The following is a 15326-nucleotide window of genomic DNA, read 5'->3' as shown; positions in this document are numbered from 1 at the left end:
GCGGCAGGCACAGGTCCCCATTTTACACAGTACGCTGGCAAGTGTCCCCATTTTACACATAGCGGCAGACACAGGTCCCCATTTTACACAGTACGCTGGCAAGTGTCCCCATTTTACACATTGCGGCAGGCACAGGTCCCCATTTTACACATTGCGGCAGGCACAGGTCCCCATTTTACACAGTACGCTGGCAAGTGTCCCCATTTTACACATAGCGGCAGACACAGGTCCCCATTTTACACAGTACGCTGGCAAGTGTCCCCATTTTACACATTGCGGCAGGCACAGGTCCCCATTTTACACAGTATGCTGGCAAGTGTCCCCATTTTACACATAGCGGCAGGCACAGGTCCCCATTTTACACAGTACGCTGGCAAGTGTCCCCATTTTACACATAGCGGCAGGCACAGGTCCCCATTTTACACATTGCGGCAGGCACAGGTCCCCATTTTACACAGTACGCTGGCAAGTGTCCCCATTTTACACATTGCGGCAGGCACAGGTCCCCATTTTACACAGTACGCTGGCAAGTGTCCCCATTTTACACATAGCGGCAGGCACAGGTCCCCATTTTACACAGTACGCTGGCAAGTGTTCCCATTTTACACATTGCGGCAGGCACAGGTCTCCATTTTACACATTGCGGCAGGCACAGGTCCCCATTTTACACAGTACGCTGGCAAGTGTCCCCATTTTACACATAGCGGCAGGCACAGGTCCCCATTTTACACAGTACGCTGGCAAGTGTCCCCATTTTACACATTGCGGCAGGCACAGGTCTCCATTTTACACATTGCGGCAGGCACAGGTCCCCATTTTACACAGTACGCTGGCAAGTGTCCCCATTTTACACATAGCGGCAGGCACAGGTCCCCATTTTACACAGTACGCTGGCAAGTGTCCCCATTTTACACATTGCGGCAGGCACAGGTCCCCATTTTACACAGTACGCTGGCAAGTGTCCCCATTTTACACATTGCGGCAGGCACAGGTCCCCATTTTACACAGTACGCTGGCAAGTGTCCCCATTTTACACATTGCGGCAGGCACAGGTCCCCATTTTACACAGTACGCTGGCAAGTGTCCCCATTTTACACATAGCGGCAGGCACAGGTCCCCATTTTACACAGTACGCTGGCAAGTGTCCCCATTTTACACATTGCGGCAGGCACAGGTCTCCATTTTACACATTGCGGCAGGCACAGGTCCCCATTTTACACAGTACGCTGGCAAGTGTCCCCATTTTACACATAGCGGCAGGCACAGGTCCCCATTTTACACAGTACGCTGGCAAGTGTCCCCATTTTACACATTGCGGCAGGCACAGGTCTCCATTTTACACATTGCGGCAGGCACAGGTCCCCATTTTACACAGTACGCTGGCAAGTGTCCCCATTTTACACATAGCGGCAGGCACAGGTCCCCATTTTACACAGTACGCTGGCAAGTGTCCCCATTTTACACATTGCGGCAGGCACAGGTCCCCATTTTACACAGTACGCTGGCAAGTGTCCCCATTTTACACATTGCGGCAGGCACAGGTCCCCATTTTACACAGTACGCTGGCAAGTGTCCCCATTTTACACATTGCGGCAGGCACAGGTCCCCATTTTACACAGTACGCTGGCAAGTGTCCCCATTTTACACATAGCGACAGGCACAGGTCCCCATTTTACACAGTACGCTGGCAAGTGTCCCCATTTTACACATTGCGGCAGGCACAGGTCCCCATTTTACACAGTACGCTGGCAAGTGTCCCCATTTTACACATAGCGGCAGGCACAGGTCCCCATTTTACACAGTACGCTGGCAAGTGTCCCCATTTTACACATAGCGGCAGGCACAGGTCCCCATTTTACACATAGCGGCAGGCACAGGTCCCCATTTTACACATAGCGGCAGGCACAGGTCCCCATTTTACACATTGCGGCAGGTGGTGGAGGGAGAGAGAGAGAGAGGAAGGGAGAGGGGCTGACTTACATTTGAAGCGGTTCTCGCCGCTCTTCAGCCGCCTCTCCCTCCTCGTCTGCGCGACTCCGGGCTCCCCCTTCTCCCTCCTCCGGCGGGGTTTCGTGGAATGACGCGTTTGCGCCGTTACGTCACGACACAATCGCGTCATTCCGCGAAACCCCGCCCCCCGAGCTGGGCACTCGGGAGAAGGGGGTTTAAAAGTAAGTGCCGCGGCGGGTGTTAGGGGGTCTCGGCGCCCCCTCCAATCTGGCGCCCAGGTCGCCTGCCCCCCTAGCCCCCCCCTAGTTTCAGCCCTGGTTGCACAAAATGAATCTTCAACTCAGGCTTTACAGAATTCTATGGCAGTCTGGCCCAGTTCTGGTACCTCGGGGCTCCCCGCTGTATATTCACATAAACGTGCTCTTGCCCAGATCATGCAGGATGACACGGATACCGATTCTGATACTGCAGATGGTGATGGGGATGTGTTGCGGGGGGCAGCATCTCTTGCTAAAGGGGTGCAGTTGATGATAGAGGCACCCCTTTCCCAGCACCGCCACCCCCCCCCCCCCCATAGCAGTCTGTTTTTTTTTTTTACTACCCCCTGTAATTTAAATAAGAACAGTGTGCACATTCGGCGCACAGCCCAAAAAGGTATGTGTTTTTGCTGGCAAGGGGCAATAGTACCCCCAATTCAGATTATGCCTCACAGCAGTGCAACTTTATTCACAATTTATCATACGATAGTGTCCCTTATTCACATTACATCACACAGTAGTACCACTTTACCTTATATACGTTACTCATCACAGTAGTGCCCCTCATTCACATAACATCATACTGAATTGCTCCTTATTCACATTACACCACACCATATTGCTCTTTATTCTCATTACACCACACCATATTGCTCCGTATTCACATTACATCACACCATATTGCTCTTTATTCACATTAGACCACACAGTAGTGCCCTTTCTATACATTACACCACATAGTACAGCACCTTATACACATAATGCCACACATTGGTAATGCCTTTATACATATAATACCACACAGTAATGCCCCTTACACATATGACACACATTATTAATGTCCTTATAAACATAATGCGCCTTACACATTATGCCAACCTTAATTATACACTTATTTTCCTTACACATATGCCACACATTGTTAATGCCCTTATACACATAATGACACACACAATGTCCCTTACACATATGCCGCACATTATTAGTGCCCTTATACACATAATGACACACATAGTGCCCATTACACATTATTAATGCCTTTATACACATAATGACACATATACTTCCTGGCGTGAGTCAACTGGCAGCTCTGCTAACGTCGGGTGCTTATTTTTTATGAAAATGCATCTTATTTGCATTGTTATGTGGCTAGGATGCACAAGCAGCTTCTATTGATTAAAATGATATTCGGCATGCCTATATACTGTGTGCGACTGTGTCTGTATCTGCATACAAAATGCTACACACAGAATATGGGCATGTTGCATATCATTTTAATCAGCAGAAGCTGCTTGTGCCCCTAGGCATACCAGATGCCCTAGGCAATTGCCTAGTTTGCCTATGCCTAGGGCAGCTCTGCTGGTAGAGGATAGGAAAAAATGGGAAAACCCGCCTATTGTTGACGCGTCAGTATCCAGACTCTCAAAATATGTGGGTTTTACCTGTTCCAGGATCTACCACCTTGAAAGAGCCGGCTGATCGTAAAATTGATAATGCGCTGAAATCCATGTACACTGCTTCTGGGGCAATACTGCGTCCCATTATTGTCAGTGCTTGGATTGCCAAAGCTATAGTAAAGTGGTCAGGCATGTTACTTGAAGACTTGGATGCTATGGAGAAATGTGATGTTGAATTATTTCCACGTAACATTCAGGATTCGGCAGGATTTCTGGTAGAATCCATGAAAGACCTGGGTTCCATGGCTGCGGGAATTTCTTCCATGTCTGTATCAGCTCGTCGTGGACTGTGGTTGCGCCAGTGGTCTGCCGATGCGGAATCCAGGAGACGTGTGGAGACCCTACCCTACACAGGTCAGGCTCTCTTTGGGAAACGTTAGATGCGTGGATCTCCACGGCTACGGCTGGTAAGTCACCTTTACTTCCCTCAGCTACACCTGCTCTGAAGAAACCCTTTTCTTCAACTACGTCACAGCCCTTTCGGCCTACCAAGCCCAGAAGGGCCAAGCCGTCCAACACCTTCTTTCGGGGAGGTCGGCCCAAGTCCAAGAAACCTGCGGCTGCAGGTTCCCAGGAACAGAAACCTGCTTCAGGTACACGAAAGTCCTCATGACGGTGGACTGCAAGCCCCAGAGGTGGGGCCGGTGGGAGCGAGACTCAGGCATTTCAGTCATGTCTGGGTGTCATCTGGCCTGGACCCCTGGGTGCAAGATATTGTGTCCCAGGGGTACAGGCTGGATTTTTCGTAGTCTCCCTCCTCACCGATTTTTCAAATCAGGCTTGCTAGCTCTGCTGACAGACAGGACTATCTTGCAAGAAGCCTTCCAGAAGTTGGTGGAGGCACAGGTCATTGTTCCAGTACCACCTCATACTGTATGCAAAACAAAGGTTACTATTCGAACCTTTTCGTGGTACTGAAACCAGATGGTTTGGTCAGGCCCATTCTGAACTTAAAATCACTAAACCCCTTTCTGAGTGAATTCAAGTCCAAAATTGAATCTCTAAACTCAGTGATATCAGGTCTCGAGGAGGGGGAATTCCTGGTATCCCTAGATATCAAGGATGCATACCTCCACATTCCGATTTGGCTGCCGCATCAGGCTTATCTCTGATTTTCTCTGTTGGACTGTCACTGTCAGTTCCAGGCCCTGCCACTCGGCCTTTCCCCAGCAACAAGGGTATTCACCAAGGTGATGGCGGAAATGATGGTTCTTCTCCGCAAACAGGGGGTGAACATAATTCCATATCTGGACGATCTGCTGATAAAGGCATCGTCCAAGGAGAAGCTGTTACGGTCCATAGCTCTCACGACCCAGCTTCTCAGGGAACATGGTTGGATCCTGAATCTTCCAAAATCACACTTGGAACCAACCAGGAGGTTGTCCTTTCTGGGAAATGATCCTCGACACGGAAGTGCAGAGGGTGTTTCTTCCGGAGGAAAAAGCGTTGGTGATACAAACAATGGTCTGGGATGTCCTGAAGCCAGCCCGGGTGTCGGTTCATCAGTGCATTCGCATTCTGGGGAAGATGGTGGCCATTATGAGGCTCTACAGTACGGGAGGTTTTACGCTCGGTCCTTCCAACTGGATCTCCTGGACAAGTGGTCGGGATCCCATCTACACATGCACCAGAGAATACGTCTGTCGCCAAAGGCCAGGATTTCACTCCTCTGGTGGCTACAATTATCTCACCTTCTGGAGGGCCGCAGATTCGGGATTCAGGACTGGATCCTTCTAACCACGGATGCAAGTCTCCGTGGCTGGGGCGCAGTCACTCAAGGGGAAACCTTCCAAGGAAGGTGGTCAAGTCTGGAAGCCGGCCTGCCGATAAACATTCTGGAACTAAGGGCCGTCTACAATGGTCTTCTCCAAGCGGCCCATCTTCTGGGAAATTAGGTCATTCAAGTGCAGTCGGACAACGTAACGACAGTGGCTTACATAAACCTACAGGGTGGAACGAAAAGCAGAGCTGCAATGTCAGAGGTAACAAGAATCATCCTCTGGGCAGAAAAACACGCATTGGTGCTGTCAGCAATCTTCATTCCGGGAGTAGACAACTGGGTAGCGGACTTCCTCAGCAGACATGATTTCCATCCGGGAGAGTGGGGCCTCCATCCGGAGGTGTTCAAGGAGGTAACAGATCTTTTGGGTCTACCTCAAATAGACATGATGGCCTCTCATCTCAACAAGAAGCCTCGGCGATATTGTTCCAGGTCGAGGGACTTGCAAGCAGTGGCAGTGAACGCTCTAGTGACTCCGTGGGTGTTCCAGTCGGTGTACGTGTTTCCTCCACTTCCACTCAGTCCAAGAGTTCTCAAACTGATAAGGAGAACAGGAGTTCAGGCAATCCTCATTGCTCCGGACTGGCCAAGAAGGGCTTGGTACGTGGATCTTCTGGATCTACTGCTAGAAGAGCCAAGGCCTTTTCCTCTTCGGGAGGACCTGCTGCAGCAGGGGCCATTCGCTTACCACGGCTACGTTTGATGGCATGGAGGTTGAACGCCAGATACTAGCTCGGAAGGGCATTCCGAACAAGGTTATTCCTACCCTGATACAGGCTAGGAAAGGAGTAACGTCAAAACATTACAATCGTATTTGGGAAAAATATGTATCTTGGTGTGAGTCCAAGGAGTTTCCTGCGGTGGAGTTTCAACTGGGTCATTTTCTCCTATTCCTGCAAACAGGTGTGGATACGGGCCTGAGGTTAGGATCCATAAAGGTCCAGATTTCGGCCCTATCCATTTTCTTCCAGAACAGTTGGCTGCCCTCCCTGAGGTTCAGACTTTTTTGAAGGGAGTTCTGCACATCCAGCCTCCCTTTGTACCGCCTACAGCACCTTGGGATCTTAACGTGGTGTTGCAGTTCCTCCAGTCGGACTGGTTTCAGCCTCTACAGGAGGTTGAAGTCAAGTTTCTCACGTCTCAGGCTGTCACTTTGTTGGCCTTAGCTTCTGCTAGGCGTGTGTCGGAGTTGGGGGCTTTGTCATGTAAAAGCCCATACTTGGTCTTCCATGAAGACAGAGCTGAGCTTCGGACATGTCAACAGTTTCTTCCAAAGGTTGTGTCGGCATTTCATATCAACCAACCTATTGTGGTGCCAGTGGCTACTGACTCCTCAGTTTCATCTAAGTCCTTGGATGTTGTAAGGGCTCTGAAAATCTATGTGAAGAGGACTGAGAAAGTCACAGAAAATTGGACTCTCTGTTTGTCCTGTATGATCCCAAGAAAATTGGGTGTCCTGCTTATAAGTAGACGATCTCTCGCTGGATCAGGTTCACTATCCAGCATGCGTATTCTACGGCAGTTAGATTGAAAAAAGAACTCAGCTGCGCAATGAAATTGGAAACATGAACAAAAGCTGACGTATGCTGAGATAAATTATAAAAGAGAAATTTAATATGACAATAAAAGAAAATTTCATGCAATAAAACATATAGTCTGGACTTAAACCTTATAGGGAAAATAGTAAAATACCCTGTACTGGATATCGGATAAAACAAGCACTTATGATGTGAGCAGTAACAATATGCAACATTTGTATCCAACAAGTAGAAACAGTATCGTATCCTGGATATGAATGAAATGTTAAGATGTAGAGTAATTCATAGGTTTTAGACTGGTAACTGCAGTCCCATGAATGTTTTAATAGAGCTCCGTTATGTAGAAATACTCCGATGTCAGATAAAGTCAAAATTACCTCTCCCGTGGGCTGGTTTCTAACCGAGCGTCCTCGGTTAGATTATCCTGCGTTGCCCACCACGTAGCTGTCACTGGGAGGGAGAGTGCAAAGCTTGCACCGGGCGGAGTCCTATACGGAGACGCTGCTGGAGGTATGAAGGAGCCGCTATGGAGACTGAGTTGTCAATACCTCTCGGCAGGCCTCGATATCAGCTGCGGGGTGCAGAGAATAATGAGCCGCTGCAGGGGCTGCAAGGCCAATGTCGGTCTATTAATATAGATGAAAGTGCTTATCGTGCAAAATGCTTATTAGGCAGAGTGTAGAAGTCCAGTAGGTAAAAAAGAATTGAGGAGTCCTAACCGGTTTCGTCACGCTCCACGTGACTTTCTCAAAAGTATATCCAGGATATGATACTGTTTCTACTTGTTGGATACAAATGTTGCATATTGTTACTGTTCACATCATAAGTGCTTGTTTTATCTGATATCCAGTACAGGGTATTTTACTATTTTCCCTATAAGGTTTAAGTCCAGACTGAGGGGTATATTCAATTAGCAGCGATAACTGACTTTTCGCGTGAAAAGTCTGTTTTTCGCGCGAAAAACCGTACTTTTCCCGCGAAACGCAATTACAGCCTATTTAATTTTCCTGGAAAATGTATCGGTGATCATTTTTTCACTAATTTCACTTAACCTACTATGAAGCAGGTGAAAAGTTGGGAAAAGTCACTATTTTAAGGTAAAAATGTTTGGATATGGTACAGAACTCCTGGGACACCCCCCTTAATGACTAATTAGGCACGTTGAGGTTTTTCATTATTTTTAATTGGCCAATAATGACATGTCAGTTTTGGGGTGAAAAAGTACAAAGTGATGGAAATTGGGGTTCAAGGTATGGGACAGGTATATTGGGGTGCTTTATGAGTGGGACAGGTGTTTTTAGGCTTGCAGATGGGAGTAATCGGTCTGTTTCCACTTTTTTTTAAAGTACCCTAAGATGACCCAAATATATACTTATACCCATTTTCATGTACCCCAAATTTAATGAGAGCATTTATTTTGCTCAAAAAAACTTGCTTTCTATCATTTTTTTGCATTTAAAAAAAATGCATATAACAGCCATTTCACACAATTTAAGTCCCCAAAAACGCTCTAATGTGATCTCTAACACACTTCTCTTCTGTTTTCCTATGTTAGTTTAGCATTTTTTGGGGTACAGGCTGATTTCCACATTTTCACCTGTACTTTTCACTGCAAGAATGTTCACGTGAAACCCGTTTGGAATTAATTAGGTCGAAAAACGGAGAATTTTCGCGGCAATTTTCGCCCGATTGTCGCAAAAAATCGGGCGAAAAATTGCCGCGAATTTGCGGATAATTGAATACCCTAGTATATGTTTTATTGCATGAAATTTTCTTTTATTGTCATATTAAATTTCTTTTTTATAATTTATCTCAGCATACGTCAGCTTTTGTTCATGTTTCCAATTTAATTGCGCAGCTGAGTTCTTTTTTCAATCTAGTTCCCTTCAATTAGGCCAATACACAGTGCCTACACAGCAGCGCATTGAAATTGGGGAATGTTTTTATAGAATAATTTATTACGAGGCGCTTTAGCAGTTTTTGTTTGTTTTAGTATTCTACGGCAGGATTGCCGTGTCCTACGTTTGTCAAGGCCCACTCTACTCGTAAGGTGGGGTCTTCCTGGGCGGCTGCCCGGGGTGTCTCGGCGTTACAACTTTGCAGACCAGTGACTTGGTCTGGGCCGAACACGTTTGCAAAGTCCTACAAGTTCGATACTTTGGCCTCTGAGGACCTAAAGTTTGGTCTATCAGTTCTGCAGGAGCCTCCGCACTCTCCCTCCCATTCTGGGAGCTTTGGTACATCCCCATGGTACTAATGTGGACCCCAGCATCCTCTAGGACGTGAGAAAAAATAGGATTTTGGTAAATACTTTTCTCGTAGTCCTTAGAGGATGCTGGGTGCCCGCCCAGCGCTTCGTTTTCCTGCAGTCGTTATCTAGTTCAGTACAACTTTGTTGGTTACGTACTGCATTGTTACTTGGTAAGTAATGTTTCAGCAGTTGCTGAGTTTTCAAGCTAGTTAGCTTGATGTGCCTTGTATGTGTGAGCTGGTGTGAATCTCGCCACTATCTGTGTATAATGCTTCTGTCGAAGATGTCCGTCTCCTCGGGCACAGTTTCTAGACTGAGTCTGGTAGGAGTGGCATAGAGGGAGGAGCCAGCCCACACTCTCAAACTCTTAAAGTGCCAATGGCTCCTGGTGGACCTGTCTATACCCCATGGTACTAATGTGGACCCCAGCATCCCCTACGGACTGCGAGAAAAGGATTTACCGGTAGGTAACCAAAATCCTATTTTTAATCATTATGACAGGGGAGGCACTGCCTCCCCTGACTGCACGTCCCTGATTTGTAGTATCTAATTTGTGATGTGTATTAATGAAGTGCTCAAGTCTCTATTCAGCATGCCCTTTATGTTGTTTTACAGTTTTTCGTTCATGGGTATAGACGTTATCAAAAGGAATTCATGCACCGACTGATGCTTAATGTCACCACAGATGAGGAACATCCTATTGTATGCTTAGAATTGCAAAAAGGAACTAACTATACTGTCGAATTTGTGTCAACATTTTACCCACAATTCCCTGCCCAAGTCATTATCGTTACCCCGATCTCAGGTATGCCTTCTTTGTTTCCATCATAGTTGGTAAAAATATTACATAAATATCTACAGTATAATTTGCCAGTGTGCTTTTGTGGGTTTAAAGTTACAGTAGGTTAAAGTGTGCAAAAGGGATTTCAATCCCGGACACATTTTGAAGACACATTCTTTTAGATTGTAAGCTCACAAGAGCAGGGACTTATTTCCTCACGTGCCTTTACTTTTCTTACTCACACAATCTTATACTCCTTACTCCCCTTGACGGCACCTAACCCCGGGTTTTCTATACCGGTCCTATATTGTCTTGTACTGTAAGAGCTGTTTTCTTGTTTGCTCATTTGATTATGTACTGTGTAATGGGCGCTGCGGATCCCTTGTGGCGCCATATAAATAAAGGATAATAATAATTTTGAAATCCTGGAATATATGAATTACTGGGATCCGATTAGGGTATTGTAATTAAAAGAATAAAATAAAACCAAAAACAATAATTTTTATTGATATATTTTCATTTGTTCACAAAAGTAAAAAGAATAACTAGACAGCTTATTTAAAAAACTAGTAAAGCAGTCTTTTGCATGACAAAATAATTAAAATAGCAATAAACTATTAACAAATTAATATAAATATCTTGTGTGTTATAGCATCTTTTTTTATTATGTTTTATCTACCAGTATATGAGCTGTTTGCACTGATCACGGTGATGACAGGTGAGGAAAATTGCCAGGCAAACCCTTGTTCCACTTCCACTGTAAAACTGTTGTATTAAAGTGGAAGTAGAATAGACATTTCCATGGCAACTTGCCCTTTGTCACCTCGTGTCACATCATGCCTGGCCCTTGGCTGAGATATTATTCAAGTTTGTGACGCGCTGATGAGTCGATGAGTCAGAGAGAGACAATCACTTTTTGACTCAGACCTGCAGTGAGATGTATTACTCAGGACTCATTGCTTATAATCCTAGAAATTTAGGGACTCAAAAATGTACATGGTGTTAGAATAATTGATGGCCATATATCTGGTCCTGCCACTCGACATGAGTTGGCAGGATCTATTGTTTAACTTCTGCCTTACAGGTGCACAGACTGAGTTGCCTTATTTCTAACACACAAACTGATAATAACCATGGTGGTCTATGTACTAATGCTTGGAGAGAAATAAAGTACCAATCAACCAGCCCCTGTCATTTTTCAAACACAGCCTGTAATAGGCCCTACACACTGGCCGATTTTTTGAAAGATATGAACGATCTCGTTCATAAATGAACAAAAACTCGTTCATATCTTTCAGTGTGGAAGCTCCAGCGATGAACGATGCGCGGCCCCGCGCTCGTTCATCGCTGGTCTCCCGTCGGCTGTGCATGCAGGCCAATATGGACGATCTCGTCCATATTTGCCTGCACGTCTATGGAGCCGGGTGACGGGGGGAGTGAAGAAACTTCACTCCCCCGTCACTGCCCCCCCGCCGCCGGGTCGGCCGTATCGGCCGTCGGGCACCTCGGTGGCACATCGCCATATGTGTAGGGCCCATAACATTACAGTTAGGAGCTGATTGGATGGTACTTTATCTCTGTTCATTTTATTTCTCTCCAAGGCTTAGTACTGTACATAGACCCCCATGTTTTAATTGCATTTTATCCCTTGTTTGATATCTGACAATTACCCAGTGTCGACTGTGGTAACAGCACATGTGGTCACCTTTAGAAAAGGAAAATTGATTTTATTTGTTACAGTACTTAAAATGTTCAAAACTATGTGCTAAATCTATAACTGTACTATTTCACTAAATACAGAATTCTTTCCAAATGATTATGTTGCACTGTGAGGTAATTAGCATCTAACATCTGAAAATAATGGAAGAAAGTAAACAATGATACACGTATCCTTGAATTTCTTAGTTTAGCTGCTCTGATTGATTCCAAGTGTTTATTTTGCATTTTATAATTTTTATCAGAATTCTGATTCATCTGAATCCAGCTTTTGGAAAGATCAAGTTTATTGACATAACAGATGAATTAATGTACTATAAACCTTCCTTTTATTTTGCCTTGCTTTAATTGTAGCTCAAGTAGAATTATGAGTGGTATTGGGATTCCACTGTATGTGAATGTCACGATTAATCAGAATCTGGCATTATGCCAACAAAGCTGCCTCTTCATTTTCTGCATTTGGGCAAGGCTGATATTCCATTTATTTTCACTGAGATCACAAAATAAATATGAAATATAAAGAGAACAGCTGACCAAAAGAGTGCATGCATAGTTCTAATAGGGTTGGATCGTGTTATGTAACATTGGGGATAGCTGATGTCCAGAGTCCCCAATTTAAGTATAAAAGTTTTAATTGCTGGTCCACCAGATTCCTAAGAAAACATACACTGCATTTAAGAAGAGAGTTTGTCTGAATCATAAAACAAGAGAAACGAAACTCCATTGGGCCAATTCAGAGCTACATTGTGACTTATATCACTGCGCAGTGCCTGCAGCTGAACATAGGGATCTATAGGACATTCTGAGTCATATGCATCTCAGTTGCATCCCAACTTAGCTGTTTGGCCTTATTGCTGAATAACCAGCTCCCATACAACTGCGACATGTTTTCGTAACAACCCCCCCCATACCGTGCTGGGTAATTGGAATATTAAACAAGTTTAAAGATCTTGGTTCCCCAATCCTGACCCCGAAAATGGTCGGCAGCTGCTAATCGAGGATTTTTAACATTCATTTCCCCGATTCCCTGACAGTCATCTGCGTATATCGGCAGTCCTGGTCGGGGCGGGGGAATCGGGGAAATGGTGGCCAGATGTGTGGGACCTTTACTCAAATGTAGGCTAAAATGTCACACATCTGTTTTTTTTTAAATCTAAACAAGCGATTGTCCGCGTTCAGCTGATGACCCCGAACATGTAACCTTCGGTTCACTGTTATTTTCCATTTTTTATCCTTCATAATTAAATCCAGTTTGATCCCATATTTATTGTACATAATAATCATTTAGGTGCAATGTCAGATTGGTGAAAAACTATCAGTTTGGTTGACCAGGTTAACACATATGGGGGGAGATGTACTAAGCCTGAAAAGTGATAAATATCACTGTGATAAAGCACCAGCCAATCGGCTCCTAACTGTCATGTCACAGACTGTGTTTGAAAAATGACAGTTAGGAGCCGATTGGCTGGTGCTTTATCACAGTGATATTTATCACTTTTCAGGCTTAGTACATCTGGCCCAATGTTAATTAAAGGAAAAGCTAATGAATGGTGTCATGAGTATACCCCACATGAAGGTTTACTAAAAGCATACTATAGCACAGCACATTGGGGGTAATTCAGACCTGTTCGCTCGCTAGGGTTTTTTTGCAGCGCTGCGAACAGATAGTCGCCGCCCATAAGGGAGTGTATTTTCGCTTTGCAAGTGTGTGATCGCATGTGTAGCAGAGCTGTACAAACAGATCTTGTGCAGTCTCTGAGTAGCCCAGGACTTACTCAGCCACTGCGATCACTTCAGCCTGTCCAGGACCGGAATTGACGTCAGGAACCCTCCCTGCAAATGCTTAGACACGCCTGTGTTTTTCCAAACACTCCCTTAAAACGGTCAATTGACACCCACAAACGCCTTCTTCCTGTCAATTTCCTTGCAATCGGCTGTATCTGTAGTCAACTGTGTATACAGCAAAATCAGTCACTGAGCAGTAAATATCACTTAGGTGACGGTGTACATTTACTAAGCGGCGGATGTGAACCCTGTCTATTTACTAGGCCGAAACCTCCTCAAACCCTCAGAGAAAACACACTTTAGAATCTAAATTAAGATCAATGTTTTAGCCCATTAAGAGTATTGAAATGCCAGCATGGGTGTAGCGAGGGTGGCTCCAGTGGAGCGCGAGCTCCGGGCACTGAAAAAGTTAGAGGGTGCGCTGCTTCTTGGCACCTCCCCTTCCCACAGGCCACTGTACTGGCAGTTGCAGAGCAGGAGGAGTAGAAGGAGTGGGGGCGCACACTGACTTGGAGACTAGGTAGGGAACAGGGCAGGACAGAGGCGATAGCAGGAGACGCTGACCGCTGGAACATGTCAGCTCTCTGCTCGCCCTCTTTATATGCCTCACTGTCTGCTTGCAGCTGTTACTTCTGTCCTGCAGCACCACTCTCCCCACTGCTGCAGCACCTCTCTCTTTCCTGGAAGCTGCAGCACATGTCTCTACTTTGGATGCTGCATCACCTCTCTCTGCCCTAGCTGCTGTAGCAACTCTCTCCGCCCCAGCTGCTGCTGCAGCACCTCTCTCTGCATTAGAAGCTGCAGCACCTCACTCTGTCTCTCAGGCAGCTGCAGCACCTCTCTCTCTCTGCACCTCAGGCAAATCTGGGACATTATTTCCATTGAAGCATAGTGGGATTATCAAGTCTGGGATGGCAGTTCTAGGTTATTATTTTCATTGGGGGATTATCAAATCGGGGGAAGGGGGGCCAATTTATGGTGTTTTATTTTCATTGACAGTTTGGGGGAGTTTCAGGTCTGTGTGGGGGACACATCTGGGGCATTATTTTCATTGAGGTATTGGGAGATTATCAGATCTGGGGGGGTCAGTTTGCGGCATTGTTTTCATTCAGAGATTGTGCGGGTTATCAGGTCTGTGAAAGGCAGTGACATTGGGGCTTTATTTTTATTAAGGGATTGGGGGTTGTGAGGTCAGGTCAGTGAGGCATATATAGTGTTTTTTTAATTAATTTGAATGAAACAAGTAAATAGTTAAATACAGCTACTTTCATAGCAGCTCTACCATAGTGTAATGTGTATAAGGGGCTCAACCATAGTGTAACATGTATAATGGGCTCGACTGTGTGGCATAACATGTATAATGGGTACTACCATGTGGTGTAACATGAATAACGGACACTACTGTGTGGAGCGATGTGAATTGGTACTATTCTGTGGCCGTGCACCTTCCCAATAACGCCATTATGAATAATGTGTTCTGTTTGACATCCCGTCACGGCAGTGGCCAGATCCTGTTCTGCGGCATCCGGCGGAACAGGATCTATGTGAACACAAACCCTCCTTCCGCCCAAGAGCAGGACATGCTCCACTGCTGTGTGGCCCCAGCCTTACAGAGAATATTTCGCCATTCACATCAGTCACTGCCCCAGTGCTGTGAGGCACTAATATTAACCATTACACCATCTGTACTGCCATGCCCCTGTATTGTTGTTGCAAGCCTTCAGCACACACTGACCCTATTTGAAACATGGGGGGTAGCCAAAGGAAACTTTCACCTTGAGCTCCACAAGGTCTAGAACCGCCCCTGTTAC

At 45.7% G+C, this 15326-nt stretch overlaps 1 protein-coding gene across 8 annotated transcripts in view; it reads left to right on the top strand.

Annotated features, from left to right (window-relative positions):
• Positions 1–15326, top strand: part of SUSD1 (sushi domain containing 1) — a 669144-nt gene that overhangs the window by 328663 nt on the left and 325155 nt on the right. For 5 of the 8 annotated variants that reach the window (XR_010175769.1, XM_063914696.1, XM_063914695.1 and 2 more), the window contains exon 19: positions 9849–10038. The exons of the other annotated variants lie outside the window; for them this stretch is intronic. Coding sequence is in view for 4 of the 5 variants with exons in the window: in XM_063914696.1 (XP_063770766.1) it covers positions 9849–10038 (190 nt within the window). In the remaining variant the exon portion in view is untranslated. The remainder of the gene's footprint in view (positions 1–9848; positions 10039–15326) is intronic. 8 annotated transcript variants of the gene reach the window in all.

The sequence above is a fragment of the Pseudophryne corroboree genome, chromosome 1 (genome assembly GCF_028390025.1).
Source record: "Pseudophryne corroboree isolate aPseCor3 chromosome 1, aPseCor3.hap2, whole genome shotgun sequence".
Lineage (NCBI taxonomy): Eukaryota > Metazoa > Chordata > Amphibia > Anura > Myobatrachidae > Pseudophryne > Pseudophryne corroboree.
This window is presented reverse-complemented; position numbering and strand designations above follow the sequence as displayed.